We start from the raw sequence: 16,785 nt of genomic DNA, 5'->3' as shown, positions 1-16,785 counted from the left end.
TTCTTTCTTGTATTGACCAGGTACGATCTCGAAATATAAACACAATCTTTGCAGCAAGTCGTCAGATCTAACCAATCAGATCTCAGGATCTTGAGTTACAGTCTACGTTACCTGCCGCTCCCACTAGCATAGCCTCCACTCAATGTCACTTTCGTCCAATATCGCTTGCTTTAACTCAACAATTATATCCAGTCTACGTTATAGTCCTATACTTGACTGCTAAACTAACAAAACATCAGGCCATCCCTGCCTTGCGACTGTGCCTCCCTTCAGAAAGCAAAGAATGCCGACCTTAAGGAGGACATCCGGTGGCTTTCGGATGAGCCGCAGAACAGAGACTTCGCCTTGAGCAGCTTTATCGAAGAGCAGACGAAAATACTTGAGGCAAACATCCCTGACACAGTGTCCCCTTCACCTGTCCCTGGCTTTCATCCTGTTCTACTCCAAACCACCAGTCCCCCTGGGCTGAGGTCGTAGTCCGCGGGCATAAGAGGGGCTCTGGTGAGGCTGTCTCACCACCCCCACTTAATCTTTCCAACCGCTTCATCACCTTGTCTGATGACTCTCTGGCACATCCAGAAGATCCGACTGCAGCACTTGATCTCCCCTCTCAGCATCACTCTTTGAAAACAGCGCCTGTTGGCTCTGAGCCCCTCCTCCCTCCAGTGGATATCAGCGCTCCTGTAACAAAGCGATCCACGGGAAAACAGACTCAGCGGCCCCAAACACGAGCAACATCCTCACACAGTCATAGGATGCTGAAAGAGGCTGTGCTCTGATGCTCTGGATCTCCTCCTTGCCATGAATTGGGAGAGAATCCTTCATCCTAGTCTGAGGTCGCTCCCTCCTCACATAGCTCACCTGCACAGTCACCACTTCCTCAGTCAGTGGCTTCCACACACAGCGTGGAAACAGAGCCTGCTCATTCCTGCCATGTGAACACACTCTTTTTCACACTTATAGTGGGCGATTCCATAATGAGGAATGTCATCTCCTTCAATGCAGTCACTCATTGCATCCCCAGAGCTACGGTCCCAATCATCCTTGGTAAGCTCCCAGGGCTGTTGCACTCACTCCTGCCGTCCATAGCCTAAGTGATAGTTCATGTGGGAACCAACGACACGGCTCGTCAGCAGTCTGAGCTTACCAGGAAAGATTTTGAACACCTTTTTAACTTGTTGAAGACTTGCGGTAAATATGTCTTTATTTCTGGTCCTATGCCCACACTGGACCGCGAAGTTGGGCGCTTTAGCAGAATCAGTCTTAACAGCTGGCTCCAGTCCGCCTGCTCAGCTCACTGCCTTGGCTTTGTTGACAACTTCAATCTGTTCTGTGGTCACTCTTCCTTCTTCGCAAACGATGGGCTCCATCCCAATGCGCTAGGCAGCCAAATGCTAGCGGCTAACATACAGCATGTTGTAGAATCTGCTGCATGAGACTGACTGTTTACTTTCCCCTAGAAACATCTTCCTCGAATGCGGCACCTTGGAGTACTACTCCCACTAGCGCCCCCAAACAGCCGTACCAGCCACCAACTAAGCAATATAAGCAACATCTGAAAAATGTTACATTTCATTATAAATCAACTAAAATAGCAGCATTCATGAACCGATGTCAAGCATCCTTCCCATATATGTCTTGAACAATGAAAGAACAAAAAATAAATTATCACCCATAGGTGACCCCCTTTGTCAGGCACAAAGGGGTATTAAAATTCCATCCCATATTAAAAGGGCCCATATTTTACACCTTTCTGGGATTTAATTTGAGGTATTGGTACACCCAAAATGATATATCAGTGGTTTAAAGTCATTGATTACTTATAATTGATTACTCATGAGCCCCTCCTCTGATTGGCGACAACCACAGCTTAGAGTCACGGTATTATGTTTGGATACAGCTGTAGAATACCAGCCACACAGTTACAACAGGATGTTTCAGAATGGTAAGTTACATTGTCTCATGTTTGTTCAAGTTTTAGCAGGACAGTCGGCCAATGTAGGAGTTACGTCCGGGTTACAGTTGCTGCATGTATAAATAGTTTACTCAGTTCCTAACAATGTTTGGTTTAAAAGCTCAGTTCAGGTAACAAAACGCTTAGTTACAAAACACTGTATTTGATGTGATGCCAGTTGCTTTATAAGGTTGAAAAAATAATGCGGATTTCATTATATGTATAATTGGGTTGTTACGTAATGAGCGTTTTCCTATTGTTGTCGTCACATACACATGACAGTTTTCATGTCGCTTTTTCCTCTACAGGTGCAGTTGTGGTAATGGTGCCATGATGACAACAGAGAATGTGCTGCAGGGAAACCTAAAAGGTAGATTATCAAATAATCTTCACTGTAGCCAAAGTCTTTACATTGTGGAACCAAAGTTTCTTAATTTTTCTGCTCATCAGGTTCTTAGGAGAATAAAGCAGCTTCAGTCCCCCACAAACTACAGCATCGTGGCCTGGAAACCTTGTGCTTGACTGTCTAATCTGTGCAAAATGCACACATTTATTGGGCTGACTATGGGCCTTAGACTATACTGGTAAATTAGTAATGATTTCATAGATTATAATACAACTTAATTTGTATAGAACCTTTCATACAAAAATGCAGCTCAAAAGTGCTTTACATACATAATAGATAAAAAATAATGTTAAAATGTATTCCATATAAGAGAAGATTGTATAAAACATAACAGGTTTAATGACATTTAAAAGAAAAGGGCATAAAATATATTTAAAAAATGCATAAAAACAGAAAAAGAAATCGATAAAAAGATTATAAACATGGAGCAGGAGTGTAAGATCTAGATAAAGGCTGAAGAAAAGAGAGGTTTTAAGTTTTCTGTAAAAGACATTCACTGAGCTGGCTTCTCTGATTAAAAATACGCCGTGAAATTGTGGCTAGTGTATAGCTAACATGATATAAATTGGAATGTATATTTACAATAAATATATCAACTTGTTATTAGATATGTTGACTTCAATTTATGAAATGAAACATTTGAGGCACTTGTGTTCAGTAGAAAATCCCTTTATTACAGAAAATAAACAGTAACAGAGCAACTTGCCACCATCACACATTGTGGTGTGTAAAAAAGACATTGATTTAAATGTAGAAAATGTAATAATAAAAGAACATTATTGCAAAAAGTTTTGGACTAAAAAAAATAAACTATACTACCTGTATATGACAGACCTCTTGAATTATTATAATAATAAAACTAAAATAGCAAGAGCAAATTATCACCAGCAATCACTATAATCTTTTTTTAAAACTATCAATAGACTCCTGCTCCTTCTGCCCTGCTAGCCACTTCAAATACTGACTGTAAAAAGTTTTTATCTATTTTAAAGATGCGTCGACACGTCATAAGGGAGGTGGCTGTGCACAGTCAAAGTATGGACTCACCTAAAGAGCAAGTCCGGAAAGGACCCAGAAGCCGTTCTATGCGGACACAGACGCTGTTTTGACGGAGCTTTTCTATTTTAACCTGCGCAACCTTTGTCGCATTTACGGTAGTCTTATTTTAACCTGTCCAGCTTTTTCCATTTTATGGTAGTAAATCCTGGCAGCACAAGGTAGAGTTTACTTCTCTCACTGAACAAGAGAAAGTGGGAACAAAGAGAAAAGGAGTGTTAAAGCCGTTTAGTTGTTAATATCAGTCGATATCGATATATATCATGATATAAATCAATTCACTGTTTCTGTAATTTTTGCTTCAGATGGTAGATAAGATGAGTGGTAATCCCCATCTTTGTGGGAACATGCTTTCGACACAATTTGCATTGCACGCTACTCTGCTTCTTGTCAGACTTAAATAGCCAAAATATCTCCACACTACCGAATTCCTCGGACCCTTCTTTTCAACAATGTCCTCTCTTTTGAGCCTTGGCTGTGTCCGTAGGGGTGTCTTCAGCAGTGTTGTGCCAGTTCAGACTTTAAAAGAACGTTCAGTTCATACAGATTAAAATTAACTAGTTCACGTTCATAGTTCATTTTTTTTATTTTGAAATAAGTTCACAGTTCCAAAAATTAACTAGTTCACATTCAGTTGTTTTTTGATTGGGATGGTAAAAATAACAATCAGGTCTTTATGAACACAAATTTCTTTATTTGCAGACACAGTGGTTATTAATAGAAGAAAATAAGAACAACCCCAGGTTCATCTTCACCTCTGCTTACAAAGCCCACTCTTGATCCAGAGGTTTTAGCTAATTATAGACCCATATCAAACCTGCCCTTCATTTCCAAAATCCTAGAAAAAGCTGTTGCTAACCAGCTATGTGATTACTTGGATAGTAATGGTTTGTTGGAAAACTTTCATTCAGGATTTAGAATCTATCACAGCACTAGGAAAAGTTACCAATGACCTGTTCATGGCATCAGATAATGAACTCGTCTCTATACTCGTCTTGCTGGATCTTAGTGCAGCATTTGACACCATAGATCATAAGATTCTGTTACAGAGACTGGAACAACATGAAGGGATTAAATAACGGCACTAGACTGGTTTAAATCACATTTATCAGATATATTTCAATTTGTTAATGTTAACAATGACTCCTCCATGCACACACAAGTTAGTCATGGAGTTCCACAAGGTTCTGTCCTTGGACCGGTCGTCTTCACCTTATATATACTCACTTTAGGCAACATCATCAGAAAGCACCAGGTACACTTCCATTGTTACGCAGACGACACCCAGCTGTCCATATCTATGAAGCCTGATGAATCTAATCACTTAGTTAAACCTTAGGAATGTCTCAAGAACATCAAGGCCTGGATGACCCAAAACTTCCTACTCCTAAATTCAGACAAAACTGAGGTCATTGTAATTGGCCCTAAACATCTCAGAGAAACACTGTAAAGCCCTTAACAATCAAGCCCCTCCATACATCAAAGAGCTCATAACACCATATTATCCAAATAAATCACTTCGTTCCCTAAACACAGGCTCTCTTGTGGTTCCAAGAATCTTTAAAGGGCCCATACAAAATAAAATACATTTTATGGGCTTTTACTATCCGTAATTACTTGAAGGGGGTCAGTAGGTACCCTCAAAGTATGAAAACAGTCACTTCGAGGACTTTTTCACTCAGTCCATTCTAAGAAATATGTTATTGAAACGTCCGTTTCGTACTTCCTCTCCGTATGATGTAATCATTGAATCACACTCTTCTCTCAGCCCCACCCAGCCGGTACCAGTCCAGCCTCCGATTCCACAACCCCCCGCTCCCCGTCATCCATCACCCCTCCTCCACTCCACACTGAACGCGACACCAAGCAGACATGTTGCTGAGCTAGCAGCTTGTTAGCTACCACAGGCTAACCACAACAAACAACACTGAAGAAACCCTGCATTGTGGATGGATGCAAGGAAGAGAAGGTGTCTGTGCACATTCCTCCTAAGAATGTTACTATTCGAGACCAGCGGTTGAGCTTTATTTCTTCCGACGTGCCCTGTTGGTGTGCTCGGCTCATTTCACCACAGACTCTCAACCTACAGCAACTCCTCAAGGACACAGCTGTTCCACACTGCTAACCGCATGCTCTACATGCAGAGGTACGGAGTAACGTAGACATTACTAAGGTGTAGCGTAGACGTTACTCGCTACTGAAACTCAGGACTTACTCCTACATTGGCCGACTGTCCTGCTAAAACTTAAACAAACATGAGGACGGTGTAACTTACCGTTCAGAAACATCATGTTGTAAGCGACTGTGAATATGTGGCTGGTCTTCTATAGCTGTATCCAAACATAACAACGGGAATTTCAGCTGTGTTTACCAGAGAGATCGTCAATGCGCCAGAACTGGTGATAGGCCTGGTCGCGTGTCACTCAAAGTGCAGTATGAATTGTTGCTGCTAACATTAATAATCAATAACATATTTACAATGTTAATGTTTTAATTATAACTAGTCAGAGCTGATACCTGATGTACCTGGTGCACAAGTGTTCCTGGTCTCTCTCTACTCTCTCTCCTCCCCCTCCCCCCTATCTCTCTCTCTCCCCTCTTTTCCACCCATCTCTCCTTTCCTCCCCATTTGTCCCTGCTCAACCCAAACGGTCGAGGCAGATGACCTCATCCACGGCCCTTGCCACTACACCACTCTACTATCCAGTGGTCTGGGAACAAAGTAGTGCACTGGTATTTGGTATGGGCCTGACCATGCACTGATCACTAACAGCTGTTCAATAACATTGTAAAGAATTAGTAATGTGATGCCACTTTAAATAAGTAATATCTCAGGAACAACACAAAAACCTTAAACCAAACCTAACTTATTAAAAAAATGTATTTAAATATATAGAGTTTTTTGCAATTCAACTTTAACTTAATTATATATATATTACATTATTAACTTTATAAAAATCACTCTTTAACTTATATTAAGAGAGATAAGGCCAGTCACAGTGTTCCCTCACAACATTCAAACTTCGTTAGCCCATACAGTCTAAAAAATGATTCATGGGGTTAGTAAATCGCCCTTAAAATAAAGACGTTTTTTAAGCTTAAAAAAATTACGTTTGTTACATGAACATGTTTTAGTCAGTTGACAACTTATTGTAAGAAGTCGTACAAAGTTAATATTAAGAGCCAGGTGTTAACTTATCTTTTTAACACTTTTGAATAAATATTTCTGTGTTCACCCAACTGGGGAGAAATATTAAGTTAGCCCAACTTCTCTACATGGTTTTTGAGGTACAACCAGGACGATGCTAACATCCGCGAAGCCTACAAAAATATGTTATCCACTCTGTGGATGAGCAGTTACAAAATGTTTTTTCTTGTTTTGTTCACAGGATGATTCAGTGGAAAGGAGAGAAGTCACTATCCGTTGTCTGGTGGTGTATTTTAGAGAAAAGGAGGAGGACCTCTTCAAAGAGCACTTGGTAAGAAACACTGAAGTTCAAACTGTTCACTGTACTTTGTTTTGCTCTTGTTTTTAAATATGATGACTTAATACACCATACATTCTCTGACCTATTTATGCCAGAATGGTGAAGTGCAGGCTACCGGTGAGGTGATGAAGATTGTCGTCACCAGAGGTGCCCTAATGTCTGACACAGCCAGTGCAAGGATAGTGATCGAGGGAACACAAGTCCTGGAAGACCTAAATGTACCAAGAGCCTGTGCCTTGTTAATGGGGATGGGATTTACATGCTCCACCTCAGCTATCCAAAAGAACTGATCAAAACATTTGAGGTATTTCAAAAGATATTCCTTGGACTAGATGGTCTGAAGGCGAGCCTGAAGGTAATGTCTATAAAAAATGAACTGCTGTCCTAAAAAACAGCAGGAAACATTGCACTGTTTATTGTGAAGATTACTATGTTGAATTGTGTTGTTTTGTACAGAGGTGCATCTACTTTTTGATTGTGATAAAAACTGGATTAAGTTCAGAATATCATCTAAAATATTTTTTAAGAATGTGGTCATATTTGATTTGTCTTGTTTGAGGGCAACTTCGTGGTGACAGCCTGAAAATATTTTACTCTGTATTTGAAGCATTTAAATGCACTGTAGTTTGGTTTTCACTGCTGCCATTTTGACACATCGCAGGGTAAACTCAGGGGTAATTTTATAAAATGAACTACGGTCCTGTTCTATTTAGTGAGTCAAAGCCACTCCAGTGAGTATGTGCAATACCAGGTCCCTGGCTCATCTAAATGGAACCGAACCATAATTTACATTATTAATCACACCATTACACCTGTGTTTACCTTTCAATGACTTGTTAAAATGGCTGCTAAAGGGCCTACTATGAAGACTATCTCATTTGAGGACGAGAAACCAGCTCAGTCTTGCCATCATTTTTTTTTTCAAGTATTGTAGGACATATCTGGGCATGTATATTTTGTGAACAGATGTTGGCATAATTGTTCATGGTTAGAATAAATTGTTTGAACAGTGTTTACAATAAAGAGCCTGACCATATTAAACTGGAATTGCTATTTGTTGTTCTTACTTAAGCTACATGAGTTACTAATACCCTAAAATGTAGGATTTAAATAAAATAAAGAAGTGAGAGTAACTTAAATGCAATAATTTGAAAGCTTAATATCAAAACAACTTTTGAGTTAATATTAAGTTGGTTCAACTTAATTAAGCTTTTAGAGCTCAAAGCAAATCATGTTGGATGTACTTAAGTAATTGGGATAGTATGACCATAAAAGACCTGCAGCATTAACTCAATAATTGAAAGAGTTGAAACTACTTAAAAAGATCCATGTGTTACCTAAATTTGATTAAGTTGAACCAGTGAATTATTTTTTAGAGTGTATCTACCTTAATTCTTCTTCTTCTTATTATTATTATAGTTTTCTCATGTGATCAAGTCAGCATGCCATATTTATTTAAGATCCATGACGATGCGGCCCGAAGTGTGATGATTTGATACGGTTTTCCGTGACATTAAGTGCATGCCCTGAGGCAGAAATATGCATTATGCAACATTTTTTCATTTGTTTCAGCTTTTGCATGTGCAAACAGTTGTGCTGTAGCCGACTGTTGCCTGTCCCTAGCCGAGGAAGCACAAAAATCAAATGGCCTGATTATGTACAATGAAGTTCAGAGAACAGGGATTGCATTGTGAAGGACAAAGGGTTTCAAATCATGGAGACACAATATGTTCAACTACAGGCAGTAGTGAGTAGTGCTGATGAGTCCGACCATATTAATAAGCACCTTACCTCAGCTCTTTCTTGGACGTCTTTGTAAGCCTCCTGCAGCCTCTTCTGGGTTTGGGGCTCCACACTGTCGTCCTGGGTTCTGTCTTGCAGTGCTGCCGCCTCGTTCAACAGCCTCTCCAACAGCACAGCCTGTCCATGAATGTCGCTAACTATCACTCTTTGATGGTCCACCTGCCAAAGCTTCTCCTTCAACCCCAGCTGCAGCTCCACTCCAGCATTCAAGATGCGCTGCTGCCTCGTCAGCCAGAGCTCAAACTCCTCGTAAGCCTTCAGGTACTCACTCCAGTGAAGCCACACCCACTCAATTCGACTGCATGTTAGGTTTAATATGTTAGTCACTCATTACTTGCTGAGAAAAAACAAATTATTTGTCATACCTCAAATATTGTGCAAAACAGATTAGTCAAAAACAACATGTAGATAGTGTATGTGGCTTATAAGACACATACCTAGCAAGATAATTGTCAAAGTAAAAAGATATTTTATTGATGATTTATCAACTATTTAGGATTTAGTGTCATCTTGCAGTGAAATGTAATATTTCATCCAACTGAATAACTCTTGCATCATCTTCCCCTTGCCTTGACCTTCAGGTAATGTTTAGACATCTAGACCTCTAGATTAGGGCTGCACTATATATCAAAAATCTATCGTCGTCGTGATGTCAAAATGCACAATATACGTTTGCAAAAGACGGCAAAAAGTGCGATACTGCATGTGAATATATTTGGCCAATCAGATGAAGCCCTGCTGTTCTAGATAATAAATTAAAGTAAAAGCGCACACACACACACTGACTCCATTGCTCTCTTTATCTCTTACTGACAAAGCCGCTAAAAATGGCGGGGATAACTTATTGTCCAAACATGTATAAAAAGACCCAAATGAACACTATAATTTGGGTCTTATTTGGGACTTAGAGGAGCTGTGCATGGCTCTCTGGGGTGTCTGCCCCAGACTTGGTGGTGCTGCGGCCGGGCTGTGCGCTTTCTCCCAGCTGTGGAGCTGTCCGTGGTCTTTGCGTCTGTAGCCAGGGACTGTTTATGTTTATTTATCGCAAGTCATATCGTCATCGCGATATTAACCAACGCATATCGCATGTTTTCCTAATATCGTGGAGCCCTGCTCTAGATCCAGGGTTTTTCTGCTCTGGACAGACAGTAGACAGTAGAAACCAGAAAGATAAGGATAGTCATTCATTTCTTACCTTTCAAATGGACTGGGTTAAAACTCACAGTTTCATACAGCTGCCAGGGTCTGAGTCACACTCTCTGCGTTTGTCTGACAAAACTCAACTCAAGTTTCCCTAAACAACTTATTTCTTTAGAGTTTAAAACCTCATCTCAGTCTGTTCTATTGTCAATGAGATGGTTCAAAAGTCCATGAACAACCAATTAGTATTGTGTGACTGAATGATTATTAATGAATACAAATGTACCGGACCACGAGTTAAGATTTTCTTTTGTCAAAAGTTTGAAATGCATCTAATTCATTAAAACTTAGGGGGAAATATTGTTGCTTGAACATCATGATACATACACACCTTTGGCATTCAATTGACGTGGTTAATGATGTATTTGCATTTGGCTTTTTCTTTGATATATGGAACTATTTCTGAAGACACACATCTAAAGCAATTAAATCAAACCCCTCCAAATCATACCAGATTACATACACCTGAAGTGACCTAAATGAATCGGAAGTGGGTAAAGCAGCACCTGTGACAATGGATGATGTAGGTGGAGGTCTCCTCCCACAGGCTTTTCAGATCTTTGAGTTTTGCGAGGGTGTGGCTCCTCAGTTCGTCATCTCCGTTCTCCAAAAGTTTCTCTGCTGCAACCAGCGCCATGTCCATCTTTACACGACCTTCATGCTCTGACTGATGGATTTTCTACACATTCAGAGGGTCAAAGAGAATATCTTTTTAGTCCATAAAAATGTGTCAACTGTGTTCTTGTAAAATTAAATATAAAAAATATATATGATACTTTAAAAGGGTAAAAAAGGGTTAAATGACTTTTTTTTTTACAGAAATCGCAGTAATAATTATAAGAAACCAAACATGAGATTGCATTTCCCATTAACCGTTACGCCAGGTTCACACTGGACACAGTGGCACAAAATGTTGTCCGCCTCCTTTCCGCACCGATGTTAATCAATTGGGCTGTTCAAACCGGCAGCGAAGCGTTCCGATCGTTTCGGCATCTGTTCTATTTTTTCCTAGTTCTAGTGAGCGGTGGGGGCTATGAAGACCATAATCATTTACCCCCGAACCCCTACATTGAACAGAGCATACAACAACCAGCGCAGAAAGCAGAATCGCGGGCTGACCGGCGCGGAGAAATGCGTGTCCGGTGTGAACAGCCAGGCGGCTGCGTGCGCGACAATTGACGCTGCGCGGCGCTTCAGGGTGCTTCTGCGTCCGGTGTGAACCCGGCATTACAATTCTCTGCCTCACACCTTTGACGATAAAGTTTTTTTTTTTATTCTCCAAAAGTCATTTTTAAGTCTGTCCTGATTGATGCGCTAATTACAAAATTTCCCCTAAGGATATCATTTAAATATCAATCTGATGAGCCAAAAAATACTACTCGAGACAATATATTTATTTAACTTTAAATGAATAAAATCTGTATTTTGGACTTTATTGTTTTATCGCCCGGCCCTAGTGGCGAGAAGATAACGAGTGAATTTTCTAACTATATTTATTGGCGGAACTTGGCTCGGATAGTGGCTAATGGCTGCGCAGCCTCCACTGGTCAGCAGGGATGTGAGAGGAGGGAGCGCTGGCTGGGTGCGCTCCAGGCCTATGAACAAGTGACTTTGATTGCTTCAATGTAACGTTAGACTTGAGAGATGTTTGATTGTTTGAGAAAACAATTGTCCACACTATGAAAACACATCCAAGACATTATTCTGTAATCAGACAGAATGTGGTCTCAGTGACATCACTCACTCACTCACTCACATTGCAAACATTTATTTGCAATTTCATTCATTGGAAATCATCTTTTTCCTTCTCAAAAATTATCGTTAATACACCGGCCTTTAAAAAATCCACTATCGGCTGACCTCTACACAGAAATACTCAAACACGTCTGTCTGAAAATCAACAATCATGTCACTGCCAAAGATCAAATTTTTTCAGTTTGATGCAAACATTAAATGAAGCTCCTGATCATTGTCCACGTGGTTTTATGCAAGGCACATGAATGGCTAATTGGATAATTGCATGAAAAAGCCGGTGCACAGGTGTTACTAAAAAGTGATTGAAGGGTGTATCTCATGTAGATTTTGGTGTGTCACTGTGGTCTCTAAATTCCGAAGTACTAAAGAAGTAGCAAGGGTTCAGACAGTTAGTAAAGTATCACACCTCTGTCTCCCTGAGTCTGGCCTCCAGGGCATCAAGGGGCCCCTGTGTGTTGTCATTGGCTTTAAGTATCTCCTGGGAAGCCTGCATCCACAAGAGGGCCGCCTCCAACCTCTCCATGAAATCTTGCTGCTTCTGCTGGGTCATGATCAGTCCCAAGCCTGACAAGGAAACAGCCATTAGACTCAGACACATTTTAATATAAAAGCAGAACTTTATAATTTTTGGAGGAAACATTCTCATTTTTAAAAGAAAACCTATGTCTGTGAATATTACGAACAAAATATACACATTTAAAATACATGGGCATTTACAAGGTAGACATTGTAAGCAAGATGATACTGGTTGTATCGTGAGAAGTGATTGATCCAGTGTAGGGCTGGGCGATATGGAAAAAAATCTAATCACGATACTTTTTTCACATCAGTCAATATTAAGGGTGTAACGGTACATGTATCCGAACCGAAAATTTCCAGCACTGGCCTTTCGATTCGGTAAGCACGTTTACCGAACGAATGCAGCGAGTCCACGTGCAGAACTTAATTGTGTGCATGTGGGTCAGGTGGGCTGTCGGCTCGTGGTCATAGCGACTGCAGTGTGAAGACCCTCCCTCATTATTTGAGTCTCCTGTGTGGGAACACTCCAGTTTCACAGTCGCTATAATGACGACTGACAAAGACAAGTGGATCGTACAAAAGACCTTTGCGACCGTTCTCTGTTGTTGAGAATTCAGGGTTCGAACATACACTGAAAGTAACCGAGCCCCGTTACGAAGTTCCCTCTTGTCCTCATTTCAGCCAGCAAACACAGTAATTTATAGTCAGTCTTTATAAACCTCTGTTCCTAGCGTGAGGGTGTTCTCCACAGCGGAGACATTGTTAGTACCAGCAGGGCATATTTTGACGACAGAATAATCTCTGCAAACAATGTGGACAAGTACATTTTTTTGAATAAAAAAAAAAAGGAAATACATATATTTAATAATGATAATCATACAATACAATAAGTATGCAGTTTAAATAAAGTTCATTTTCTACATGCTGCACCTTAATGGATATTTACTGCACTGAGGCACATTACTCTGCAGGTCAACAAGAGATTCTGGTCCTCTGATACTTTCTAATCACTCACACGTATAACTGATCTTTATAAAAACCCGCTGAATTCATATTTATGTTCCTGGATAATCGGGGCGTCGGTTCTTCTGCAACAATGAAGTTAAAACACAGTGTTGCGTCATAATCTGCGGGGATAACTTATTTTCTGTCAGCAGGAGTGTGTCTGTGTGTGTGTCTGCTCGTCTCTGTCCCTCTTCACATACAAACTGATAATTACATGCGTTTAGTTATTAATTTGTCGTTCCGGTCACTTTAACCCTGATGTCCTGTGTGTGTGCGTCACGTTACGTTTCGTGTTGTGTAGCAGTTTTGAACATGTGTCCCTCTAAACTCTAGAATCAAAAAAACACAAAGTAAATGTCAGTACTGTTTGTGCCCTAATAACTTGTGATCAGTGATGGTGTTTATTGCTAAAGTGTAAAGTGAGCGCAGGTCAGCGAGGGAGTGAGGAGGAAGCAGACTCAGACAGAGGACAACCGGACCTTTAATGAGCATGTGTCCTGGTCGTGAAGCAGCGCTGGTTATAATTATGAAGCAGTGGAAAACCGGTTAAACAATGAACGTAGCGGAAAACATGAATCAATCAGTCACTAAGAATCAGAAATTTCCACACCTCTTTGCAGGAGCCCAAACATTAGCATGTGTGCCGCTGCTCCTCCTACACTCTGTGCTGTGTGCTTTAACATAACCTGACATGGCTGTAACTCTATTCCAGCCACATGATTGGTTTGGAGTGGCGCTATTCTCATTATCATTGGCTGTTCGTGTTGTCTGTCAAAACATGGATGGAATGAGTTCTATCAACGTCGTATCGACCATGTCTTGTATTTATAGTTGTATTGCGATAATTATCTTGATCATATTATTGCCCAGCCCTAATCCAGTGTCTTTGGAACATGCCCCTTACACAATGGTCGGGATATCCTGGTTTTAGCTGTGATGATTGCGACCGTAGCTCAGGATGTAGAGTGGGTTGTCCACTAAGAAGAAGGTTAGTGGTTCGATCCCCAGCTTCTCTAGTGTGATTAAAAAGAAAGGGGTTGAATTTGGCTTCTAGTATTGCCGAGTTCCATTACACCTTGAGCTCTGCACTTGGAATGACGTCACACCTGTATAACCCGAGTTGATAGCATTTATGAAGCACAGGGACAATTGTTTACATTAGCCAGCTATCCATTTTTAGCAAAAACAGTTCATGTTAAAGCATTAAGCAGCATAGTAAAACTGTAGTAAAACGTCCACAGACAGTAATTGGACAGTACTATGTGTCAAAACCTTTAATGACAGAAGTGCTAATAAAGAATAAAAACCACAGCCAAATCCAATACAATTGAATTAAATGGGGACCGATGTACACTGTGATCCACAAGCAAACACGGCACCAGAGAAGGATTATCAGAGGACATTTTGGTTAAAAACATTGTGTAAATGACGCAGTTTTGAGTCAAATTTAAATGTCGTGGCTTACGGACACTTGGATGACACCACAGGAGCAGTATGGTGCCAATTTATGTTTTTTTCTGTGGTTTTTTTAAGTTTGAAGAATCTGTCACCATTTACTTCAGTTGAATTGGATTTGGCTGCAACGCTGTTTACCCCTGAAACTCCAAAAGTGTTTCGTGGACTCTTCCCCCACCCTCCATCGGCATAGTGGTGAGTAGATAATGAGTGAATTGTAATTTTTCCGTGAACCATCTCTTTAATTGAGGAATTATTTATATTTTTCAGACTTTGCTCTAATCTTTACTGCTAAAGTGGTCATCATGACATGCAGAGTTGGCCTTGTATGGAGGGGTGACAAATGGAAAACATTGAAAACAGCAGACTTAAGATATTGAATAAACACCTCACTAACACATAAAAATAACTTACAAATAAAAATAACCTAAACTTTTTAGTATGTGTCAATCTCCTGCATCTGCAGGAGAGTATATATTTAATTATTTTTCGATGAAATTAAAATAATTTGTCCCCTTTCCCTATCTTGTTATAAGTGTTTTCTAGAATTTGGTAATTATGGTATTTTTTGAGGTGTGGAAATTTCTTGATTCTAAGATGCATCGCGATGCGGACTTGGACGACTCTGCATTGATGCAGTGACTGAACATAATCGATTCATGTTTTCCGCTACGTTCATTGTTTTAGCGATGTCCCGCTGATGAACAACACCGTCAACACCGCTGCTTCAGGACAGACGCTCATTAAAGGTCCGATCCTACTGTATGTGTCATACCAGAACAGCCCAATGTCTCTGTCAGATTCTGCTTCCTCCTCACTCCCCCTCTGAACTGTGCTCACTTAACACTTTAACAATAAACACCATCACTGATCATAAGTTATTAGGACACATACAGGACAGACGTTTGCTTTGTCTTTTTTGATTCGCTCTGGACTTTATGAGACACATGTAACGTGAGGCACAAAGTCAGGACATCAGTGTTAAAGTGACCGGAACGATCCGGAGTCATGATCTGACATCATCAATTAATAACTAAATACAAGTGATTATCAGTTTGTGTGAAGAGTAACAGAGCTGAGCAGACACACATACACACACACACAATCCTGCAGCCAGAAGTTTTTCCCGCAGATTACGACGGGTTTTAACTTCTTTTTTGCAGAAAAGGAACATAACTTCATATCCAGGAACATAAATATGAATTCAGCAGGTTTTCATTAAGATCATTTCTAAGTGTGAGTGATTAGAAAACATCAGAGGAGCAGAGTCAATTGTTGACCTGCGGAGTAATGCGCCTCAGTGCAGTGGTTCTGGTAAGGGGGGGGTTAGGGTTAGGGGCCACCTTGATACAGTAAAGGCTATAAATAGAGTTTGTCGTTTTAAGCCTTAGGAGCAGCACACAAGTCTAAACTGAATGAATGTGAAGTCAGTGTGGAGAGCACTGACCACTGTCATAGACTTAATGTTTTTTTTGTCTGATTTTTGAATTGAAAACCTTATTTTACGGCACAATTGTAATAACAGTAACAGTCAATAATATTTTTAAAGCACTTTCTAAAAAAAACAGAGTTCATGTTTGTCCGACTGATTTTATTAATTGATGAAAAAGCAGCCATGTGCAGTTACAGTATATAAAAAAATTGTGGATGTGATACAAAGAAATGCATCGAGATGCATCAATGTGAATCTATCACTGACTGCTCAATCCTAATCAAATCGTGAGGCTAGTGAAGATGCACACCTCTACTATTTTTTCATTGCATTTTTGGCATTGTGCATAAAATCAGTGTGCCCACAAGAAGTGTAGCTGGGAAGACACTTGAGCAAACACAACTGACAGAGTAAGCCAAGAGGCTGCAGTAAACTGTATGAGAGGGAGGAGTCCTGGCACAGCAGTAGCACAAAAAGGAACAGCTGGAAGGAAACCATTTCACAAAATGACAAATTTCTTCCCACCATGACATTCCACCCTTAGACTCTTGAAAAGACCTCCCTATCCTCTATAGAAGCATACTTAATATTTTAAACCTAACGTTACACTTAAAAAATAAAGATCTAATGTTAGGACTTATATATTGCTAGACTGCAGTTCTTTTTATCAAATTATTTTTTTTCTACTACCATTCCTGTGACAACTTAATGC

The 16,785-nt window shown here is 40.2% G+C and overlaps 1 protein-coding gene across 1 annotated transcript in view; it reads right to left on the bottom strand.

Moving 5' to 3' along the window:
• syne3 (spectrin repeat containing, nuclear envelope family member 3) overlaps positions 1-16,785 on the bottom strand; it is a 76,260-nt gene that overhangs the window by 58,637 nt on the left and 838 nt on the right. The window contains 3 exon segments of the mRNA XM_034577102.1: positions 8,696-9,005; positions 10,414-10,586; positions 12,069-12,226. Of these exon segments, the coding sequence (XP_034432993.1) occupies positions 8,696-9,005; positions 10,414-10,586; positions 12,069-12,212 (627 nt within the window). The 5' untranslated portion in view covers positions 12,213-12,226.

This window comes from Hippoglossus hippoglossus, chromosome 22, assembly GCF_009819705.1.
Source record: "Hippoglossus hippoglossus isolate fHipHip1 chromosome 22, fHipHip1.pri, whole genome shotgun sequence".
NCBI classification, from domain to species: domain Eukaryota; kingdom Metazoa; phylum Chordata; class Actinopteri; order Pleuronectiformes; family Pleuronectidae; genus Hippoglossus; species Hippoglossus hippoglossus.
The sequence above is the reverse complement of the archived record's forward strand: the minus strand, read 5'-3'. Positions and strand labels throughout refer to the sequence as shown.